Here is a 24,912-nt window from a genome sequence, read left to right as displayed (position 1 = left end):
TCTAATCTATACGTGTGTGTGTTCTAATCTATACGTGTGTGTGTTCTAATCTATACGTGTGTGTGTTCTAATCTATACGTGTGTGTTCTAATCTATACGTGTGTGTGTTCTAATCTATACGTGTGTGTGTTCTAATCTATACGTGTGTGTTCTAATCTATACGTGTGTGTGTTCTAATCTATACGTGTGTGTGTTCTAATCTATACGTGTGTGTGTTCTAATCTATACGTGTGTGTGTTCTAATCTATACGTGTGTGTTCTAATCTATACGTGTGTGTTCTAATCTATACGTGTGTGTGTTCTAATCTATACGTGTGTGTTCTAATCTATACGTGTGTGTTCTAATCTATACGTGTGTGTTCTAATCTATACGTGTGTGTGTGTTCTAATCTATACGTGTGTGTGTTCTAATCTATACGTGTGTGTTCTAATCTATACGTGTGTGTTCTAATCTATACGTGTGTGTTCTAATCTATACGTGTGTGTGTTCTAATCTATACGTGTGTGTTCTAATCTATACGTGTGTGTGTTCTAATCTATACGTGTGTGTGTTCTAATCTATACGTGTGTGTGTTCTAATCTATACGTGTGTGTGTTCTAATCTATACGTGTGTGTTCTAATCTATACGTGTGTGTTCTAATCTATACGTGTGTGTTCTAATCTATACGTGTGTGTTCTAATCTATACGTGTGTGTTCTAATCTATACGTGTGTGTGTTCTAATCTATACGTGTGTGTTCTAATCTATACGTGTGTGTTCTAATCTATACGTGTGTGTTCTAATCTATACGTGTGTGTGTTCTAATCTATACGTGTGTGTGTTCTAATCTATACGTGTGTGTTCTAATCTATACGTGTGTGTGTGTTCTAATCTATACGTGTGTGTGTTCTAATCTATACGTGTGTGTTCTAATCTATACGTGTGTGTTCTAATCTATACGTGTGTGTGTTCTAATCTATACGTGTTGTGTTCTAATCTATACGTGTGTGTTCTAATCTATACGTGTGTGTTCTAATCTATACGTGTGTGTGTGTTCTAATCTATACGTGTGTGTGTTCTAATCTATACGTGTGTGTTCTAATCTATACGTGTGTGTTCTAATCTATACGTGTGTGTGGTTCTAATCTATACGTGTGTGTGTTCTAATCTATACGTGTGTGTTCTAATCTATACGTGTGTGTTCTAATCTATACGTGTGTGTGTTCTAATCTATACGTGTGTGTTCTAATCTATACGTGTGTGTGTTCTAATCTATACGTGTGTGTTCTAATCTATACGTGTGTGTTCTAATCTATACGTGTGTGTGTTCTAATCTATACGTGTGTGTGTTCTAATCTATACGTGTGTGTGTTCTAATCTATACGTGTGTGTGTTCTAATCTATACGTGTGTGTTCTAATCTATACGTGTGTGTGTTCTAATCTATACGTGTGTGTTCTAATCTATACGTGTGTGTTCTAATCTATACGTGTGTGTGTTCTAATCTATACGTGTGTGTTCTAATCTATACGTGTGTGTTCTAATCTATACGTGTGTGTGTGTTCTAATCTATACGTGTGTGTTCTAATCTATACGTGTGTGTTCTAATCTATACGTGTGTGTTCTAATCTATACGTGTGTGTGTGTCTAATCTATACGTGTGTGTGTTCTAATCTATACGTGTGTGTTCTAATCTATACGTGTGTGTGTTCTAATCTATACGTGTGTGTTCTAATCTATACGTGTGTGTGTTCTAATCTATACGTGTGTGTTCTAATCTATACGTGTGTGTTCTAATCTATACGTGTGTGTGTTCTAATCTATACGTGTGTGTGTTCTAATCTATACGTGTGTGTTCTAATCTATACGTGTGTGTTCTAATCTATACGTGTGTGTTTCTAATCTATACGTGTGTGTGTTCTAATCTATACGTGTGTGTTCTAATCTATACGTGTGTGTTCTAATCTATACGTGTGTGTGTGTTCTAATCTATACGTGTGTGTGTTCTAATCTATACGTGTGTGTTCTAATCTATACGGTGTGTGTGTTCTAATCTATACGTGTGTGTTCTAATCTATACGTGTGTGTTCTAATCTATACGTGTGTGTGTTCTAATCTATACGTGTGTGTTCTAATCTATACGTGTGTGTGTTCTAATCTATACGTGTGTGTTCTAATCTATACGTGTGTGTTCTAATCTATACGTGTGTGTTCTAATCTATACTGTATGTAATGTGTGTGTTCTAATCTATACGTGTGTGTTCTAATCTATACGTGTGTGTTCTAATCTATACGTGTGTGTTCTAATCTATACGTGTGTGTTCTAATCTATACGTGTGTGTTCTAATCTATACGTGTGTGTTCTAATCTATACGTGTGTGTGTTCTAATCTATACGTGTGTGTGTGTTCTAATCTATACGTGTGTGTGTTCTAATCTATACGTGTGTGTTCTAATCTATACGTGTGTGTTCTAATCTATACGTGTGTGTGTTCTAATCTATACGTGTGTGTGTTCTAATCTATACGTGTGTGTTCTAATCTATACGTGTGTGTGTTCTAATCTATACGTGTGTGTTCTAATCTATACGTGTGTGTTCTAATCTATACGTGTGTGTTCTAATCTATACGTGTGTGTTCTAATCTATACGTGTGTGTGTTCTAATCTATACGTGTGTGTGTTCTAATCTATACGTGTGTGTGTTCTAATCTATACGTGTGTGTTCTAATCTATACGTGTGTGTTCTAATCTATACGTGTGTGTTCTAATCTATACGTGTGTGTTCTAATCTATACGTGTGTGTGTTCTAATCTATACGTGTGTGTGTGTTCTAATCTATACGTGTGTGTTCTAATCTATACGTGTGTGTTCTAATCTATACGTGTGTGTTCTAATCTATACGTGTGTGTTCTAATCTATACGTGTGTGTTCTAATCTATACGTGTGTGTTCTAATCTATACGTGTGTGTTCTAATCTATACGTGTGTGTTCTAATCTATACGTGTGTGTGTTCTAATCTATACGTGTGTGTTCTAATCTATACGTGTGTGTTCTAATCTATACGTGTGTGTTCTAATCTATACGTGTGTGTGTCTAATCTATACGTGTGTGTGTTCTAATCTATACGTGTGTGTGTTCTAATCTATACGTGTGTGTGTTCTAATCTATACGTGTGTGTGTTCTAATCTATACGTGTGTGTTCTAATCTATACGTGTGTGTTCTAATCTATACGTGTGTGTGCTCTAATCTATACGTGTGTGTCTCTAATCTATACGTGTGTGTTCTAATCTATACGTGTGTGTTCTAATCTATACGTGTGTGTTCTAATCTATACGTGTGTGTTCTAATCTATACGTGTGTGTTCTAATCTATACGTGTGTGTGTTCTAATCTATACGTGTGTGTTCTAATCTATACGTGTGTGTGTTCTAATCTATACGTGTGTGTTCTAATCTATACGTGTGTGTGTTCTAATCTATACGTGTGTGTGTTCTAATCTATACGTGTGTGTTCTAATCTATACGTGTGTGTTCTAATCTATACGTGTGTGTGTTCTAATCTATACGTGTGTGTGTTCTAATCTATACGTGTGTGTTCTAATCTATACGTGTGTGTTCTAATCTATACGTGTGTGTTCTAATCTATACGTGTGTGTGTTCTAATCTATACGTGTGTGTTCTAATCTATACGTGTGTGTTCTAATCTATACGTGTGTGTTCTAATCTATACGTGTGTGTGTTCTAATCTATACGTGTGTGTTCTAATCTATACGTGTGTGTTCTAATCTATACGTGTGTGTGTTCTAATCTATACGTGTGTGTTCTAATCTATACGTGTGTGTGTTCTAATCTATACGTGTGTGTTCTAATCTATACGTGTGTGTGTTCTAATCTATACGTGTGTGTTCTAATCTATACGTGTGTGTTCTAATCTATACGTGTGTGTGTTCTAATCTATACGTGTGTGTTCTAATCTATACATGTATGTAATGTGTGTGTGTTCTAATCTATACATGTATGTAATGTGTGTGTGTTCTAATCTATACGTGTGTGTTCTAATCTATACGTGTGTGTTCTAATCTATACGTGTGTGTTCTAATCTATACGTGTGTGTTCTAATCTATACGTGTGTGTTCTAATCTATACGTGTGTGTTCTAATCTATACGTGTGTGTGTTCTAATCTATACGTGTGTGTTCTAATCTATACGTGTGTGTTCTAATCTATACGTGTGTGTTCTAATCTATACGTGTGTGTTCTAATCTATACGTGTGTGTTCTAATCTATACGTGTGTGTTCTAATCTATACGTGTGTGTTCTAATCTATACGTGTGTGTTCTAATCTATACGTGTGTGTTCTAATCTATACGTGTGTGTTCTAATCTATACGTGTGTGTTCTAATCTATACGTGTGTGTTCTAATCTATACGTGTGTGTTCTAATCTATACGTGTGTGTTCTAATCTATACGTGTGTGTGTCTAATCTATACGTGTGTGTGTTCTAATCTATACGTGTGTGTGTTCTAATCTATACGTGTGTGTGTTCTAATCTATACGTGTGTGTTCTAATCTATACGTGTGTGTGTTCTAATCTATACGTGTGTGTGTTCTAATCTATACGTGTGTGTTCTAATCTATACGTGTGTGTGTTCTAATCTATACGTGTGTGTGTGTTCTAATCTATACGTGTGTGTGTTCTAATCTATACGTGTGTGTGTTCTAATCTATACGTGTGTGTTCTAATCTATACGTGTGTGTTCTAATCTATACGTGTGTGTGTTCTAATCTATACGTGTGTGTTCTAATCTATACGTGTGTGTTCTAATCTATACGTGTGTGTTCTAATCTATACGTGTGTGTGTGTTCTAATCTATACGTGTGTGTGTTCTAATCTATACGTGTGTGTTCTAATCTATACGTGTGTGTTCTAATCTATACGTGTGTGTTCTAATCTATACGTGTGTGTGTTCTAATCTATACGTGTGTGTTCTAATCTATACGTGTGTGTGTTCTAATCTATACGTGTGTGTGTTCTAATCTATACGTGTGTGTTCTAATCTATACGTGTGTGTGTGTTCTAATCTATACGTGTGTGTTCTAATCTATACGTGTGTGTTCTAATCTATACGTGTGTGTTCTAATCTATACGTGTGTGTTCTAATCTATACGTGTGTGTGTTCTAATCTATACGTGTGTGTTCTAATCTATACGTGTGTGTTCTAATCTATACGTGTGTGTTCTAATCTATACGTGTGTGTGTTCTAATCTATACGTGTGTGTGTTCTAATCTATACGTGTGTGTTCTAATCTATACGTGTGTGTGTGTCTAATCTATACGTGTGTGTGTTCTAATCTATACGTGTGTGTTCTAATCTATACGTGTGTGTTCTAATCTATACGTGTGTGTGTTCTAATCTATACGTGTGTGTGTTCTAATCTATACGTGTGTGTTCTAATCTATACGTGTGTGTTCTAATCTATACGTGTGTGTGTGTTCTAATCTATACGTGTGTGTGTTCTAATCTATACGTGTGTGTTCTAATCTATACGTGTGTGTTCTAATCTATACGTGTGTGTTCTAATCTATACGTGTGTGTGTTCTAATCTATACGTGTGTGTGTTCTAATCTATACGTGTGTGTTCTAATCTATACGTGTGTGTTCTAATCTATACGTGTGTGTGTTCTAATCTATACGTGTGTGTTCTAATCTATACGTGTGTGTGTTCTAATCTATACGTGTGTGTTCTAATCTATACGTGTGTGTTCTAATCTATACGTGTGTGTGTTCTAATCTATACGTGTGTGTGTTCTAATCTATACGTGTGTGTGTTCTAATCTATACGTGTGTGTGTTCTAATCTATACGTGTGTGTTCTAATCTATACGTGTGTGTGTTCTAATCTATACGTGTGTGTTCTAATCTATACGTGTGTGTTCTAATCTATACGTGTGTGTGTTCTAATCTATACGTGTGTGTTCTAATCTATACGTGTGTGTTCTAATCTATACGTGTGTGTGTTCTAATCTATACGTGTGGTGTGTTCTAATCTATACGTGTGTGTGTTCTAATCTATACGTGTGTGTTCTAATCTATACGTGTGTGTTCTAATCTATACGTGTGTGTTCTAATCTATACGTGTGTGTGTTCTAATCTATACGTGTGTGTTCTAATCTATACGTGTGTGTTCTAATCTATACGTGTGTGTTTCTAATCTATACGTGTGTGTGTTCTAATCTATACGTGTGTGTTCTAATCTATACGTGTGTGTTCTAATCTATACGTGTGTGTTCTAATCTATACGTGTGTGTGTTCTAATCTATACGTGTGTGTGTTCTAATCTATACGTGTGTGTTCTAATCTATACGTGTGTGTGTTCTAATCTATACGTGTGTGTTCTAATCTATACGTGTGTGTTCTAATCTATACGTGTGTGTGTTCTAATCTATACGTGTGTGTTCTAATCTATACGTGTGTGTGTTCTAATCTATACGTGTGTGTTCTAATCTATACGTGTGTGTTCTAATCTATACGTGTGTGTTCTAATCTATACTGTATGTAATGTGTGTGTGTTCTAATCTATACGTGTGTGTTCTAATCTATACGTGTGTGTTCTAATCTATACGTGTGTGTTCTAATCTATACGTGTGTGTTCTAATCTATACGTGTGTGTTCTAATCTATACGTGTGTGTTCTAATCTATACGTGTGTGTTCTAATCTATACGTGTGTGTTCTAATCTATACGTGTGTGTTCTAATCTATACGTGTGTGTTCTAATCTATACGTGTGTGTTCTAATCTATACGTGTGTGTGTTCTAATCTATACGTGTGTGTGTTCTAATCTATACGTGTGTGTTCTAATCTATACGTGTGTGTTCTAATCTATACGTGTGTGTTCTAATCTATACGTGTGTGTGTTCTAATCTATACGTGTGTGTTCTAATCTATACGTGTGTGTGTTCTAATCTATACGTGTGTGTGTTCTAATCTATACGTGTGTGTTCTAATCTATACGTGTGTGTTCTAATCTATACGTGTGTGTGTTCTAATCTATACGTGTGTGTGTTCTAATCTATACGTGTGTGTGTTCTAATCTATACGTGTGTGTTCTAATCTATACGTGTGTGTTCTAATCTATACGTGTGTGTTCTAATCTATACGTGTGTGTTCTAATCTATACGTGTGTGTTCTAATCTATACGTGTGTGTTCTAATCTATACGTGTGTGTTCTAATCTATACGTGTGTGTTCTAATCTATACGTGTGTGTGTTCTAATCTATACGTGTGTGTTCTAATCTATACGTGTGTGTTCTAATCTATACGTGTGTGTGTTCTAATCTATACGTGTGTGTGTTCTAATCTATACGTGTGTGTGTTCTAATCTATACGTGTGTGTTCTAATCTATACGTGTGTGTTCTAATCTATACGTGTGTGTGTTCTAATCTATACGTGTGTGTTCTAATCTATACGTGTGTGTTCTAATCTATACGTGTGTGTTCTAATCTATACGTGTGTGTTCTAATCTATACGTGTGTGTGTTCTAATCTATACGTGTGTGTTCTAATCTATACGTGTGGTGTTCTAATCTATACGTGTGTGTTCTAATCTATACGTGTGTGTGTTCTAATCTATACGTGTGTGTGTTCTAATCTATACGTGTGTGTTCTAATCTATACGTGTGTGTTCTAATCTATACGTGTGTGTGTTCTAATCTATACGTGTGTGTGTTCTAATCTATACGTGTGTGTTCTAATCTATACGTGTGTGTTCTAATCTATACGTGTGTGTTCTAATCTATACGTGTGTGTGTTCTAATCTATACGTGTGTGTTCTAATCTATACGTGTGTGTTCTAATCTATACGTGTGTGTTCTAATCTATACGTGTGTGTGTTCTAATCTATACGTGTGTGTTCTAATCTATACGTGTGTGTTCTAATCTATACGTGTGTGTGTTCTAATCTATACGTGTGTGTTCTAATCTATACGTGTGTGTGTTCTAATCTATACGTGTGTGTTCTAATCTATACGTGTGTGTGTTCTAATCTATACGTGTGTGTTCTAATCTATACGTGTGTGTTCTAATCTATACGTGTGTGTGTTCTAATCTATACGTGTGTGTGTTCTAATCTATACGTGTGTGTTCTAATCTATACGTGTGTGTTCTAATCTATACGTGTGTGTTCTAATCTATACGTGTGTGTGTTCTAATCTATACGTGTGTGTGTTCTAATCTATACGTGTGTGTTCTAATCTATACGTGTGTGTTCTAATCTATACGTGTGTGTGTTCTAATCTATACGTGTGTGTTCTAATCTATACGTGTGTGTGTTCTAATCTATACGTGTGTGTGTTCTAATCTATACGTGTGTGTTCTAATCTATACGTGTGTGTGTGTTCTAATCTATACGTGTGTGTTCTAATCTATACGTGTGTGTTCTAATCTATACGTGTGTGTTCTAATCTATACGTGTGTGTTCTAATCTATACGTGTGTGTGTTCTAATCTATACGTGTGTGTTCTAATCTATACGTGTGTGTTCTAATCTATACGTGTGTGTTCTAATCTATACGTGTGTGTGTTCTAATCTATACGTGTGTGTGTTCTAATCTATACGTGTGTGTTCTAATCTATACGTGTGTGTGTTCTAATCTATACGTGTGTGTGTTCTAATCTATACGTGTGTGTTCTAATCTATACGTGTGTGTTCTAATCTATACGTGTGTGTGTTCTAATCTATACGTGTGTGTGTTCTAATCTATACGTGTGTGTTCTAATCTATACGTGTGTGTTCTAATCTATACGTGTGTGTGTGTCTAATCTATACGTGTGTGTGTTCTAATCTATACGTGTGTGTTCTAATCTATACGTGTGTGTTCTAATCTATACGTGTGTGTTCTAATCTATACGTGTGTGTGTTCTAATCTATACGTGTGTGTGTTCTAATCTATACGTGTGTGTTCTAATCTATACGTGTGTGTTCTAATCTATACGTGTGTGTGTTCTAATCTATACGTGTGTGTTCTAATCTATACGTGTGTGTGTTCTAATCTATACGTGTGTGTTCTAATCTATACGTGTGTGTTCTAATCTATACGTGTGTGTGTTCTAATCTATACGTGTGTGTGTTCTAATCTATACGTGTGTGTGTTCTAATCTATACGTGTGTGTGTTCTAATCTATACGTGTGTGTTCTAATCTATACGTGTGTGTGTTCTAATCTATACGTGTGTGTTCTAATCTATACGTGTGTGTTCTAATCTATACGTGTGTGTGTTCTAATCTATACGTGTGTGTTCTAATCTATACGTGTGTGTTCTAATCTATACGTGTGTGTGTTCTAATCTATACGTGTGTGTGTTCTAATCTATACGTGTGTGTGTTCTAATCTATACGTGTGTGTTCTAATCTATACGTGTGTGTTCTAATCTATACGTGTGTGTTCTAATCTATACGTGTGTGTGTTCTAATCTATACGTGTGTGTTCTAATCTATACGTGTGTGTTCTAATCTATACGTGTGTGTTTCTAATCTATACGTGTGTGTGTTCTAATCTATACGTGTGTGTTCTAATCTATACGTGTGTGTTCTAATCTATACGTGTGTGTTCTAATCTATACGTGTGTGTGTTCTAATCTATACGTGTGTGTGTTCTAATCTATACGTGTGTGTTCTAATCTATACGTGTGTGTGTTCTAATCTATACGTGTGTGTTCTAATCTATACGTGTGTGTTCTAATCTATACGTGTGTGTGTTCTAATCTATACGTGTGTGTTCTAATCTATACGTGTGTGTGTTCTAATCTATACGTGTGTGTTCTAATCTATACGTGTGTGTTCTAATCTATACGTGTGTGTTCTAATCTATACGTTGTATGTGTGTGTTCTAATCTATACGTGTGTGTTCTAATCTATACGTGTGTGTTCTAATCTATACGTGTGTGTTCTAATCTATACGTGTGTGTTCTAATCTATACGTGTGTGTTCTAATCTATACGTGTGTGTTCTAATCTATACGTGTGTGTTCTAATCTATACGTGTGTGTTCTAATCTATACGTGTGTGTTCTAATCTATACGTGTGTGTTCTAATCTATACGTGTGTGTGTTCTAATCTATACGTGTGTGTGTTCTAATCTATACGTGTGTGTTCTAATCTATACGTGTGTGTTCTAATCTATACGTGTGTGTTCTAATCTATACGTGTGTGTGTTCTAATCTATACGTGTGTGTGTTCTAATCTATACGTGTGTGTGTTCTAATCTATACGTGTGTGTGTTCTAATCTATACGTGTGTGTTCTAATCTATACGTGTGTGTTCTAATCTATACGTGTGTGTGTTCTAATCTATACGTGTGTGTGTTCTAATCTATACGTGTGTGTGTTCTAATCTATACGTGTGTGTTCTAATCTATACGTGTGTGTTCTAATCTATACGTGTGTGTTCTAATCTATACGTGTGTGTTCTAATCTATACGTGTGTGTTCTAATCTATACGTGTGTGTTCTAATCTATACGTGTGTGTTCTAATCTATACGTGTGTGTTCTAATCTATACGTGTGTGTGTTCTAATCTATACGTGTGTGTTCTAATCTATACGTGTGTGTTCTAATCTATACGTGTGTGTGTTCTAATCTATACGTGTGTGTGTTCTAATCTATACGTGTGTGTGTTCTAATCTATACGTGTGTGTTCTAATCTATACGTGTGTGTTCTAATCTATACGTGTGTGTTCTAATCTATACGTGTGTGTTCTAATCTATACGTGTGTGTTCTAATCTATACGTGTGTGTTCTAATCTATACGTGTGTGTTCTAATCTATACGTGTGTGTGTTCTAATCTATACGTGTGTGTTCTAATCTATACGTGTGTGTGTTCTAATCTATACGTGTGTGTTCTAATCTATACGTGTGTGTGTTCTAATCTATACGTGTGTGTGTTCTAATCTATACGTGTGTGTTCTAATCTATACGTGTGTGTTCTAATCTATACGTGTGTGTGTTCTAATCTATACGTGTGTGTGTTCTAATCTATACGTGTGTGTTCTAATCTATACGTGTGTGTTCTAATCTATACGTGTGTGTTCTAATCTATACGTGTGTGTGTTCTAATCTATACGTGTGTGTTCTAATCTATACGTGTGTGTTCTAATCTATACGTGTGTGTTCTAATCTATACGTGTGTGTGTTCTAATCTATACGTGTGTGTTCTAATCTATACGTGTGTGTTCTAATCTATACGTGTGTGTGTTCTAATCTATACGTGTGTGTTCTAATCTATACGTGTGTGTGTTCTAATCTATACGTGTGTGTTCTAATCTATACGTGTGTGTGTTCTAATCTATACGTGTGTGTTCTAATCTATACGTGTGTGTTCTAATCTATACGTGTGTGTGTGTTCTAATCTATACGTGTGTGTGTTCTAATCTATACGTGTGTGTTCTAATCTATACGTGTGTGTTCTAATCTATACGTGTGTGTTCTAATCTATACGTGTGTGTGTGTTCTAATCTATACGTGTGTGTGTTCTAATCTATACGTGTGTGTTCTAATCTATACGTGTGTGTTCTAATCTATACGTGTGTGTGTTCTAATCTATACGTGTGTGTTCTAATCTATACGTGTGTGTGTTCTAATCTATACGTGTGTGTTCTAATCTATACGTGTGTGTTCTAATCTATACGTGTGTGTGTTCTAATCTATACGTGTGTGTGTTCTAATCTATACGTGTGTGTGTTCTAATCTATACGTGTGTGTGTTCTAATCTATACGTGTGTGTTCTAATCTATACGTGTGTGTGTTCTAATCTATACGTGTGTGTTCTAATCTATACGTGTGTGTTCTAATCTATACGTGTGTGTGTTCTAATCTATACGTGTGTGTTCTAATCTATACGTGTGTGTTCTAATCTATACGTGTGTGTGTTCTAATCTATACGTGTGTGTGTTCTAATCTATACGTGTGTGTGTTCTAATCTATACGTGTGTGTTCTAATCTATACGTGTGTGTTCTAATCTATACGTGTGTGTTCTAATCTATACGTGTGTGTGTTCTAATCTATACGTGTGTGTTCTAATCTATACGTGTGTGTTCTAATCTATACGTGTGTGTGTTCTAATCTATACGTGTGTGTGTTCTAATCTATACGTGTGTGTTCTAATCTATACGTGTGTGTTCTAATCTATACGTGTGTGTTCTAATCTATACGTGTGTGTGTGTTCTAATCTATACGTGTGTGTGTTCTAATCTATACGTGTGTGTTCTAATCTATACGTGTGTGTGTTCTAATCTATACGTGTGTGTTCTAATCTATACGTGTGTGTTCTAATCTATACGTGTGTGTGTTCTAATCTATACGTGTGTGTTCTAATCTATACGTGTGTGTGTTCTAATCTATACGTGTGTGTTCTAATCTATACGTGTGTGTTCTAATCTATACGTGTGTGTTCTAATCTATACTGTTGTATGTGTGTGTTCTAATCTATACGTGTGTGTTCTAATCTATACGTGTGTGTTCTAATCTATACGTGTGTGTTCTAATCTATACGTGTGTGTTCTAATCTATACGTGTGTGTTCTAATCTATACGTGTGTGTTCTAATCTATACGTGTGTGTTCTAATCTATACGTGTGTGTTCTAATCTATACGTGTGTGTTCTAATCTATACGTGTGTGTTCTAATCTATACGTGTGTGTTCTAATCTATACGTGTGTGTTCTAATCTATACGTGTGTGTGTTCTAATCTATACGTGTGTGTGTTCTAATCTATACGTGTGTGTTCTAATCTATACGTGTGTGTTCTAATCTATACGTGTGTGTTCTAATCTATACGTGTGTGTTCTAATCTATACGTGTGTGTGTTCTAATCTATACGTGTGTGTGTTCTAATCTATACGTGTGTGTGTTCTAATCTATACGTGTGTGTGTTCTAATCTATACGTGTGTGTTCTAATCTATACGTGTGTGTTCTAATCTATACGTGTGTGTGTTCTAATCTATACGTGTGTGTGTTCTAATCTATACGTGTGTGTGTTCTAATCTATACGTGTGTGTTCTAATCTATACGTGTGTGTTCTAATCTATACGTGTGTGTTCTAATCTATACGTGTGTGTTCTAATCTATACGTGTGTGTTCTAATCTATACGTGTGTGTTCTAATCTATACGTGTGTGTTCTAATCTATACGTGTGTGTTCTAATCTATACGTGTGTGTGTTCTAATCTATACGTGTGTGTTCTAATCTATACGTGTGTGTGTTCTAATCTATACGTGTGTGTGTTCTAATCTATACGTGTGTGTGTTCTAATCTATACGTGTGTGTTCTAATCTATACGTGTGTGTTCTAATCTATACGTGTGTGTTCTAATCTATACGTGTGTGTCTCTAATCTATACGTGTGTGTTCTAATCTATACGTGTGTGTTCTAATCTATACGTGTGTGTTCTAATCTATACGTGTGTGTGTTCTAATCTATACGTGTGTGTTCTAATCTATACGTGTGTGTGTTCTAATCTATACGTGTGTGTTCTAATCTATACGTGTGTGTGTTCTAATCTATACGTGTGTGTTCTAATCTATACGTGTGTGTTCTAATCTATACGTGTGTGTGTTCTAATCTATACGTGTGTGTTCTAATCTATACGTGTGTGTGTTCTAATCTATACGTGTGTGTTCTAATCTATACGTGTGTGTGTTCTAATCTATACGTGTGTGTGTTCTAATCTATACGTGTGTGTGTTCTAATCTATACGTGTGTGTTCTAATCTATACGTGTGTGTGTTCTAATCTATACGTGTGTGTTCTAATCTATACGTGTGTGTGTTCTAATCTATACGTGTGTGTTCTAATCTATACGTGTGTGTTCTAATCTATACTGTGTGTAATGTGTGTGTTCTAATCTATACTGTTGTAATGTGTGTGTTCTAATCTATACGTGTGTGTTCTAATCTATACGTGTGTGTTCTAATCTATACGTGTGTGTGTTCTAATCTATACGTGTGTGTGTTCTAATCTATACGTGTGTGTGTTCTAATCTATACGTGTGTGTTCTAATCTATACGTGTGTGTGTTCTAATCTATACGTGTGTGTGTTCTAATCTATACGTGTGTGTTCTAATCTATACGTGTGTGTTCTAATCTATACGTGTGTGTTCTAATCTATACGTGTGTGTGTTCTAATCTATACGTGTGTGTTCTAATCTATACGTGTGTGTTCTAATCTATACGTGTGTGTGTTCTAATCTATACGTGTGTGTGTTCTAATCTATACGTGTGTGTTCTAATCTATACGTGTGTGTTCTAATCTATACGTGTGTGTGTTCTAATCTATACGTGTGTGTGTTCTAATCTATACGTGTGTGTTCTAATCTATACGTGTGTGTGTTCTAATCTATACGTGTGTGTTCTAATCTATACGTGTGTGTGTTCTAATCTATACGTGTGTGTTCTAATCTATACGTGTGTGTGTTCTAATCTATACGTGTGTGTGTTCTAATCTATACGTGTGTGTTCTAATCTATACGTGTGTGTGTTCTAATCTATACGTGTGTGTTCTAATCTATACGTGTGTGTGTTCTAATCTATACGTGTGTGTGTTCTAATCTATACGTGTGTGTTCTAATCTATACGTGTGTGTTCTAATCTATACGTGTGTGTGTTCTAATCTATACGTGTGTGTTCTAATCTATACGTGTGTGTGTTCTAATCTATACGTGTGTGTTCTAATCTATACGTGTGTGTGTTCTAATCTATACGTGTGTGTGTTCTAATCTATACGTGTGTGTGTTCTAATCTATACGGTGTGTGTTCTAATCTATACGTGTGTGTTCTAATCTATACGTGTGTGTGTTCTAATCTATACGTGTGTGTTCTAATCTATACGTGTGTGTTCTAATCTATACGTGTGTGTTCTAATCTATACGTGTGTGTTCTAATCTATACGTGTGTGTGTTCTAATCTATACGTGTGTGTTCTAATCTATACGTGTGTGTTCTAATCTATACGTGTGTGTGTTCTAATCTATACGTGTGTGTTCTAATCTATACGTGTGTGTTCTAATCTATACGTGTGTGTTCTAATCTATACGTGTGTGTTCTAATCTATACGTGTGTGTGTTCTAATCTATACGTGTGTGTTCTAATCTATACGTGTGTGTTCTAATCTATACGTGTGTGTTCTAATCTATACGTGTGTGTTCTAATCTATACGTGTGTGTGTTCTAATCTATACGTGTGTGTGTTCTAATCTATACGTGTGTGTGTTCTAATCTATACGTGTGTGTTCTAATCTATACGTGTGTGTTCTAATCTATACGTGTGTGTGTTCTAATCTATACGTGTGTGTTCTAATCTATACGTGTGTGTGTTCTAATCTATACGTGTGTGTGTCTAATCTATACGTGTGTGTTCTAATCTATACGTGTGTGTGTTCTAATCTATACGTGTGTGTTCTAATCTATACGTGTGTGTTCTAATCTATACGTGTGTGTTCTAATCTATACGTGTGTGTTCTAATCTATACGTGTGTGTGTTCTAATCTATACGTGTGTGTGTTCTAATCTATACGTGTGTGTTCTAATCTATACGTGTGTGTGTTCTAATCTATACGTGTGTGTTCTAATCTATACGTGTGTGTGTTCTAATCTATACGTGTGTGTTCTAATCTATACGTGTGTGTGTTCTAATCTATACGTGTGTGTGTTCTAATCTATACGTGTGTGTTCTAATCTATACGTGTGTGTTCTAATCTATACGTGTGTGTTCTAATCTATACGTGTGTGTTCTAATCTATACGTGTGTGTTCTAATCTATACGTGTGTGTTCTAATCTATACGTGTGTGTGTGTTCTAATCTATACGTGTGTGTGTTCTAATCTATACGTGTGTGTTCTAATCTATACGTGTGTGTGTTCTAATCTATACGTGTGTGTTCTAATCTATACGTGTGTGTGTTCTAATCTATACGTGTGTGTGTCTAATCTATACGTGTGTGTTCTAATCTATACGTGTGTGTTCTAATCTATACGTGTGTGTTCTAATCTATACGTGTGTGTGTTCTAATCTATACGTGTGTGTGTGTTCTAATCTATACGTGTGTGTTCTAATCTATACGTGTGTGTGTTCTAATCTATACGTGTGTGTTCTAATCTATACGTGTGTGTTCTAATCTATACGTGTGTGTGTTCTAATCTATACGTGTGTGTTCTAATCTATACGTGTGTGTTCTAATCTATACGTGTGTGTGTTCTAATCTATACGTGTGTGTTCTAATCTATACGTGTGTGTTCTAATCTATACGTGTGTGTTCTAATCTATACGTGTGTGTTCTAATCTATACGTGTGTGTGTGTTCTAATCTATACGTGTGTGTGTTCTAATCTATACGTGTGTGTGTTCTAATCTATACGTGTGTGTTCTAATCTATACGTGTGTGTGTTCTAATCTATACGTGTGTGTGTTCTAATCTATACGTGTGTGTTCTAATCTATACGTGTGTGTTCTAATCTATACGTGTGTGTTCTAATCTATACGTGTGTGTGTTCTAATCTATACGTGTGTGTTCTAATCTATACGTGTGTGTTCTAATCTATACGTGTGTGTGTTCTAATCTATACGTGTGTGTGTTCTAATCTATACGTGTGTGTTCTAATCTATACGTGTGTGTTCTAATCTATACGTGTGTGTGTTCTAATCTATACGTGTGTGTGTTCTAATCTATACGTGTGTGTTCTAATCTATACGTGTGTGTGTTCTAATCTATACGTGTGTGTTCTAATCTATACGTGTGTGTGTTCTAAACTATACGTGTGTGTGTTCTAATCTATACGTGTGTGTGTTCTAATCTATACGTGTGTGTGTTCTAATCTATACGTGTGTGTTCTAATCTATACGTGTGTGTGTTCTAATCTATACGTGTGTGTTCTAATCTATACGTGTGTGTGTTCTAATCTATACGTGTGTGTGTTCTAATCTATACGTGTGTGTTCTAATCTATACGTGTGTGTTCTAATCTATACGTGTGTGTGTTCTAATCTATACGTGTGTGTGTTCTAATCTATACGTGTGTGTTCTAATCTATACGTGTGTGTTCTAATCTATACGTGTGTGTGTTCTAATCTATACGTGTGTGTGTTCTAATCTATACGTGTGTGTGTTCTAATCTATACGCGTGTGTGTTCTAATCTATACGTGTGTGTTCTAATCTATACGTGTGTGTGTTCTAATCTATACGTGTGTGTTCTAATCTATACGTGTGTGTTCTAATCTATACGTGTGTGTTCTAATCTATACGTGTGTGTGTTCTAATCTATACGTGTGTGTTCTAATCTATACGTGTGTGTTCTAATCTATACGTGTGTGTGTTCTAATCTATACGTGTGTGTTCTAATCTATACGTGTGTGTTCTAATCTATACGTGTGTGTTCTAATCTATACGTGTGTGTTCTAATCTATACGTGTGTGTGTTCTAATCTATAGGTGTGTTCTAATCTATACGTGTGTGTTCTAATCTATACGTGTGTGTTCTAATCTATACGTGTGTGTTCTAATCTATACGTGTGTGTGTTCTAATCTATACGTGTGTGTGTTCTAATCTATACGTGTGTGTGTTCTAATCTATACGTGTGTGTTCTAATCTATACGTGTGTGTTCTAATCTATACGTGTGTGTGTTCTAATCTATAGGTGTGTTCTAATCTATACGTGTGTGTGTTCTAATCTATACGTGTGTGTGTTCTAATCTATACGTGTGTGTTCTAATCTATACGTGTGTGTGTTCTAATCTATAGGTGTGTTCTAATCTATACGTGTGTGTTCTAATCTATACGTGTGTGTGTTCTAATCTATACGTGTGTGTGTTCTAATCTATACGTGTGTGTTCTAATCTATACGTGTGTGTGTTCTAATCTATACGTGTGTGTTCTAATCTATACGTGTGTGTGTTCTAATCTATACGTGTGTGTTCTAATCTATACGTGTGTGTGTTCTAATCTATACGTGTGTGTGTGTTCTAATCTATACGTGTGTGTTCTAATCTATACGTGTGTGTTCTAATCTATACGTGTGTGTTCTAATCTATACGTGTGTGTTCTAATCTATACGTGTGTGTTCTAATCTATACGTGTGTGTTCTAATCTATACGTGTGTGTGTGTTCTAATCTATACGTGTGTGTGTTCTAATCTATACGTGTGTGTTCTAATCTATACGTGTGTGTGTTCTAATCTATACGTGTGTGTTCTAATCTATACGTGTGTGTGTTCTAATCTATACGTGTGTGTTCTAATCTATACGTGTGTGTTCTAATCTATACGTGTGTGTTCTAATCTATACGTGTGTGTTCTAATCTATACGTGTGTGTGTGTTCTAATCTATACGTGTGTGTGTGTTCTAATCTATACGTGTGTGTTCTAATCTATACGTGTGTGTGTTCTAATCTATACGTGTGTGTTCTAATCTATACGTGTGTGTTCTAATCTATACGTGTGTGTGTTCTAATCTATACGTGTGTGTTCTAATCTATACGTGTGTGTTCTAATCTATACGTGTGTGTGTTCTAATCTATACGTGTGTGTTCTAATCTATACGTGTGTGTTCTAATCTATACGTGTGTGTTCTAATCTATACGTGTGTGTTCTAATCTATACGTGTGTGTGTGTTCTAATCTATACGTGTGTGTTCTAATCTATACGTGTGTGTGTTCTAATCTATACGTGTGTGTTCTAATCTATACGTGTGTGTTCTAATCTATACGTGTGTGTGTTCTAATCTATACGTGTGTGTTCTAATCTATACGTGTGTGTTCTAATCTATACGTGTGTGTGTTCTAATCTATACGTGTGTGTGTTCTAATCTATACGTGTGTGTTCTAATCTATACGTGTGTGTTCTAATCTATACGTGTGTGTGTTCTAATCTATACGTGTGTGTGTTCTAATCTATACGTGTAGGTCATTTTTTTATTTCATTAAACTTTTATTTAACTTGGCAAGTCAGTTAAGAACAAATTCTTATTTGCAATGACAGCCTAGGAACAGTGGGTTAACTGCCTTGTTCAGGGACAGGATCTTTACCATGTCAGCTCAGGGATTCGATCCAGCAAACTTTCAGTTACTGGCCCAACACTCTAACCACTAGGCTACCTGCCGCCCCAGTGTGTGTGTGTGTGTGTGTGTGTGTGTGTGTGTGTGTTGTGACCTGTCCGTCATAGAGGTGGCAGAAGCCTCTGATGATCTTCTGCTTGTAGAGCTGGTCAGCCTTCAGCTCCATGCGTCTCATGGTCTGCATGGTCCTGTAGTACTGGAGGCCCTGTTCTCTGGTCAACACCGCTGTCTCAGAGGGGCCCGCCTCCAGACGGTGCAGCTCACACTTCTATTGGACAGCACAGGGAAGAGAGGGAGACAGTCAGCTCAACCAACCAATCAGATAAGTTTGATGAGGAAGTTTCCATTTCATACTGTATCTAGGGCTTGTTCAGCAGGGTGTGATAGAAGTGTGTTGTGTAGAAGAGACATGTCCAGGAGAAGTCTAGTGTGTATGTGGACTCACCTTGATGTCAAAGCTGGCCTGTGGGGTGAAGTCAGTGAAGAAGCGTGTGGACACCACCATCCTGGCCCCCTGCAGAGAGAGAGAATGACATGAGCCACACACACACACACACACACACACACACACACACACACACACACACACACACACACACACACACACACACACACACACACACACACACACACACACACAGGAAAATCCAATGGCCCCACCCCCTGAAGGCTAAATCCAGCGCTGCCCTGGGCCACAGTGTGAAAGGAGGACTGGGGGTTCTGCAGAAGGAACGTGGCTGAGGTTGCTCTGTTTGGATCTGACTGACTGGTTCTAACTAGGTCTGGGTGCTCTGGTACTAACTGGTGGTTGTCGGGGTGTTGCTGGGGTCGGTCGGTGGGGTTAAAACAACGTGTTTGGACAGGCCAATCAGCAGCTGGGAGGGAACAGAGGAGCCACCCAATCAGACCAGAGCACAGCCAGAGGAGTCTGACAGCTGAACTCTAGATCTCTAACACCACCCACTGACACAGAGCACCACCCACTGACACAGAGCACCACCCACTGACACAGAGCACCACCCACTGATACAGAGCACCACCCACTGACACAGCGCACCACCCACTGACACAGCGCACCACCCACTGACACAGCGCACCACCCACTGACACAGTGCACCACCCACTGACACAGAGCACCACCCACTGACACAGAGCACCACCCACTGACACAGAGCACCACCCACTGACACAGCGCACCACCCACTGACACAGCGCACCACCCACTGACACAGCGCACCACCCACTGACACAGTGCACCAACACCACAGCAGGACCTCTATTAGTACACACACAGGCTGCCAACACTAGGCTATGTTCTATATGAGCTGTGTTTTGTTCAAGGTCTTACAGGCTAGAGCAGGCCTACAGGCAACCTGTAGACACACCACCCACCGACACACCACCCGCTATGAGCTCCTTACCTCTGACACGGTTTGGGCTCCCTACAAGAAAGCCAGGGAGAGAGGGTGAGAGAGGGAGGGGGGGGTGGAGAGGGAGAGAGGGTGGAGAGGGAGGGGGGGTGGAGAGGGAGAGAGGGTGGAGAGGGAGGGGGGTGGAGAGGGAGAGAGGGTGGAGAGGGAGGGGGGGTGGAGAGGGAGAGAGGGTGGAGAGGGAGGGGGGTGGAGAGGGAGAGAGGGTGGAGAGGGAGGGGGGTGGAGAGGGAGAGAGGGTGAGAGAGGGAGGGGGGTGGAGAGGGAGAGAGGGTGAGAGAGGGAGGGGGTGGAGAGGGAGAGAGGGTGGAGAGGGAGGGGGGGTGGAGAGGGAGAGAGGGTGAGAGAGGGAGGGGGGGTGGAGAGGGAGAGAGGGAGAGGGGATGGAGAGAGAGGGGGGTGGAGAGGGAGGGGGGTGGAGAGGGAGAGAGGGTGGAGAGGGAGAGAGGGTGGAGAGGGAGGGGGGGTGGAGAGGGAAGGGGGGTGGAGAGGGAGAGAGGGTGGAGAGAGGGAGGGGGGGTGGAGAGGGAGAGAGGGAGAGAGATGGAGGGGGGATGGAGAGGGGGGGGTGGAGAGGGAGAGAGGGAGGGAGGGTGGAGGAGAGGGAGGGAGGGTGAGAGAGGGAGGGGGGTGGAGAGGGAGGGAGGGTGAGAGAGGGAGGGGGGGTGGAGAGGGAGAGAGGGAGAGAGAGGGAGGGGGGTGGAGAGGGAGAGAGGGTGGAGAGAGGGAGGGGGGTGGAGAGGGAGAGAGGGTGGAGAGGGAGGGGGGTGGAGAGGGAGAGAGGGTGAGAGAGGGAGGGGGGTGGAGAGGGAGAGAGGGTGAGAGAGGGAGGGGGTGGAGAGGGAGAGAGGGTGGAGAGGGAGGGGGGGTGGAGAGGGAGAGAGGGTGAGAGAGGGAGGGGGGGTGGAGAGGGAGAGAGGGAGAGAGAGGGATGGGGGATGGAGAGAGAGGGGGGTGGAGAGGGAGGGGGGGTGGAGAGGGAGAGAGGGTGGAGAGGGAGAGAGGGTGGAGAGGGAGGGGGGGTGGAGAGGGAGAGAGGGTGGAGAGAGGGAGGGGGGGTGGAGAGGGAGAGAGGGAGAGAGAGGGAGGGGGGATGGAGGGGGGGGTGGAGAGGGAGAGAGGGTGGAGAGAGGGAGGGAGGGTGGAGAGAGGGAGGGAGGGTGAGAGAGGGAGGGGGGTGGAGAGGGAGGGAGGGTGAGAGAGGGAGGGGGGGTGGAGAGGGAGAGAGGGAGAGAGAGGGAGGGGGTGGAGAGGGAGAGAGGGTGGAGAGAGGGAGGGGGGGTGGAGAGGGAGGAGAGAGGGAGGGGGGGTGAGAGAGGGAGGGGGGGTGGAGAGGGAGAGAGGGAGAGAGAGGGGTGGAGAGAGGGAGGGGGGGTGGAGAGAGGGAGGGGGGGTGGAGAGGGGAGAGAGGGAGAGAGAGGGAGGGGGGTGGAGAGGGAGAGAGGGTGGAGAGGGAGAGAGGGTGGAGAGAGGGAGGGAGGGTGGAGAGGGGGGGTGAGAGAGGGAGGGGGGGTGAGAGAGGGAGGGGGGTGGAGAGGGAGAGAGGGTGGAGAGAGGGAGGGGGGGTGGAGAGAGGGAGGGGGGGTGGAGAGGGAGAGAGGGAGAGAGAGGGAGGGGGGTGGAGAGGGAGAGAGGGTGGAGAGGGAGAGAGGGTGGAGAGAGGGAGGGTGGAGAGGGGGGGTGAGAGAGGGAGGGGGGGTGAGAGAGGGAGGGGGGGTGGAGAGGGAGAGAGAGGGAGGGGGGGTGGAGAGGGAGAGAGGGTGGAGAGGGAGAGAGGGTGGAGAGGGAGGAGAGAGGGAAGGGGGGTGGAGAGGGAGAGAGGGAGAGAGAGGGAGGGGGGTGGAGAGGGAGAGAGGGTGGAGAGAGGGAGGGGGGGTGGAGAGAGGGAGGGGGGGTGGAGAGGGAGAGAGGGAGAGAGAGGGAGGGGGGTGGAGAGGGAGAGAGGGTGGAGAGGGAGAGAGGGTGGAGAGAGGGAGGGAGGGTGGAGAGGGGGGGTGAGAGAGGGAGGGGGGGTGAGAGAGGGAGGGGGGTGGAGAGGGAGAGAGGGAGGAGAGGGAGGAGAGAGGGAGGGGGTGAGAGAGGGGGGGTGGAGAGGGAGAGAGGGAGGAGAGAGGGAGGGGGGTGAGAGAGGGAGGGGGGTGGAGAGGGAGAGAGGGAGGAGAGGGAGAGAGAGAGAGAGAGGGGGGGGGTGAGAGAGGGAGGGGGGTGTCGATAATAATTAATCTTTAAAACACTAGAGGAACCTATCCTAAAAGGAACCTAAAAGCACAGCCCCTAGGGCCTAGTACCTTTGTAACCATGAAAGTTGTGCTGATAAGTTCAGGGTGAGAGAATGAGGCTCTGCGGGTGTGCTGAAGTGCAGACAGCGCATTACAGAGGAAAGTCTATAGACCAGAGGCAGATGCCCAAGAAATTAGTACACAAATTGCACCAACCATCACTAGCCTACGCTCTGCACCAACCATCACTAGCCTACGCTCTGCACCAACCATCACTAGCCTACGCTCTGCACCAACCATCACTAGCCTACGCTCTGCACCAACCATCACTAGCCTACGCTCTGCACCAACCATCACTAGCCTACGCTCTGCACCAACCATCACTAGCCTACGCTCTGCACCAACCATCACTAGCCTACGCTCTGCACCAACCATCACTAGCCTACGCTCTGCACCAACCATCACTAGCCTACGCTCTGCACCAACCATCACTAGCCTACGCTCTGCACCAACCATCACTAGCCTACGCTCTGCACCAACCATCACTAGCCTACGCTCTGCACCAACCATCACTAGCCTACGCTCTGCACCAACCATCACTAGCCTACGCTCTGCACCAACCATCACTAGCCTACGCTCTGCACCAACCATCCCTAGCCTACGCTCTGCACCAACCATCACTAGCCTACGCTCTGCACCAACCATCACTAGCCTACGCTCTGCACCAACCATCACTAGCCTACGCTCTGCACCAACCATCACTAGCCTACGCTCTGCACCAACCATCACTAGCCTACGCTCTGCACCAACCATCACTAGCCTACGCTCTGCACCAACCATCACTAGCCTACGCTCTGCACCAACCATCACTAGCCTACGCTCTGCACCAACCATCACTAGCCTACGCTCTGCACCAACCATCACTAGCCTACGCTCTGCACCAACCATCACTAGCCTACGCTCTGCACCAACCATCACTAGCCTACGCTCTGCACCAACCATCACTAGCCTACGCTCTGCACCAACCATCACTAGCCTACGCTCTGCACCAACCATCACTAGCCTACGCTCTGCACCAACCATCACTAGCCTACGCTCTGCACCAACCATCACTAGCCTACGCTCTGCACCAACCATCACTAGCCTACGCTCTGCACCAACCATCACTAGCCTACGCTCTGCACCAACCATCACTAGCCTACGCTCTGCACCAACCATCACTAGCCTACGCTCTGCACCAACCATCACTAGCCTACGCTCTGCACCAACCATCACTAGCCTACACTCTGCACCAACCATCACTAGCCTACGCTCTGCACCAACCATCACTAGCCTACGCTCTGCACCAACCATCACTAGCCTACGCTCTGCACCAACCATCACTAGCCTACGCTCTGCACCAACCATCACTAGCCTACGCTCTGCACCAACCATCACTAGCCTACACTCTGCACCAACCATCACTAGCCTACACTCTGCACCAACCATCACTAGCCTACACTCCTTCATATACTGTCAATGCTAAGTACCAACATCAGAGTGCCACCATGCGTCAAACGTAAATTGTAGATGGCGCAGGTACAACGAAGACATACTAGCCTGAGGGAATCCCTTGTGTCCATAGAATTAGGAATTTGAATACTAGAATGGACATGAACATTATGACAGTATAAAAGGTCAGCCATTTTGGTCAGGGAGTTGGCCAACCATGGTCAGCCAGTGCTGTGATAAGAGTGTAAAACAATGAATTTGAAGAATTTATCTGCACTATTATAGCTAGCCAGACAGTTTTAGAGGAATGATTCCATACATTTGTCAAATGAACTGCCAATATGCCAACATCCCATTCAAACAATGCAGTCACAGCCGTACTCTGGCTGAAACCAGCTGATAGGAATCAGACAAGCTGTCAATGCAACTGATACTGTATCATAATATAACTCACCGCTTTCCAAGAAAACAAACAAGGAGACATTTATGGTCTGTTAACATATATTTTAGAGGCTATTTATACAGAACATTTGTATAAACCATATATTTTATTATATGAGAATATTTTAGGTTGACAATAATTATATTACACAATCACTGATTTCACATGCCTTACCTATTCACTGAGTATACAAAACATTAAGAACACCTGCTCTTTCCATGACAGACTGACTAGGTGAAAGCTATGATCCCTTATTGTCACTTGT

The 24,912-nt window shown here is 40.8% G+C and overlaps 1 protein-coding gene across 1 annotated transcript in view; it reads right to left on the bottom strand.

Annotated features, from left to right (window-relative positions):
* LOC106590467 (pyruvate dehydrogenase E1 component subunit alpha, mitochondrial) overlaps positions 1 to 24,912 on the bottom strand; it is a 58,768-nt gene that overhangs the window by 28,962 nt on the left and 4,894 nt on the right. Inside the window, exons 2-3 of the mRNA XM_014181524.3 lie at positions 19,511 to 19,579; positions 19,160 to 19,333 (exon numbers count right to left, since the gene is read on the bottom strand). Of these exons, the coding sequence (XP_014036999.1) occupies positions 19,160 to 19,333; positions 19,511 to 19,579 (243 nt within the window). The remainder of the gene's footprint in view (positions 1 to 19,159; positions 19,334 to 19,510; positions 19,580 to 24,912) is intronic.

This window comes from Salmo salar, chromosome 29, assembly GCF_965601325.2.
Source record: "Salmo salar chromosome 29, fSalSal1, whole genome shotgun sequence".
NCBI classification, from domain to species: domain Eukaryota; kingdom Metazoa; phylum Chordata; class Actinopteri; order Salmoniformes; family Salmonidae; genus Salmo; species Salmo salar.
The sequence above is the reverse complement of the archived record's forward strand: the minus strand, read 5'-3'. Positions and strand labels throughout refer to the sequence as shown.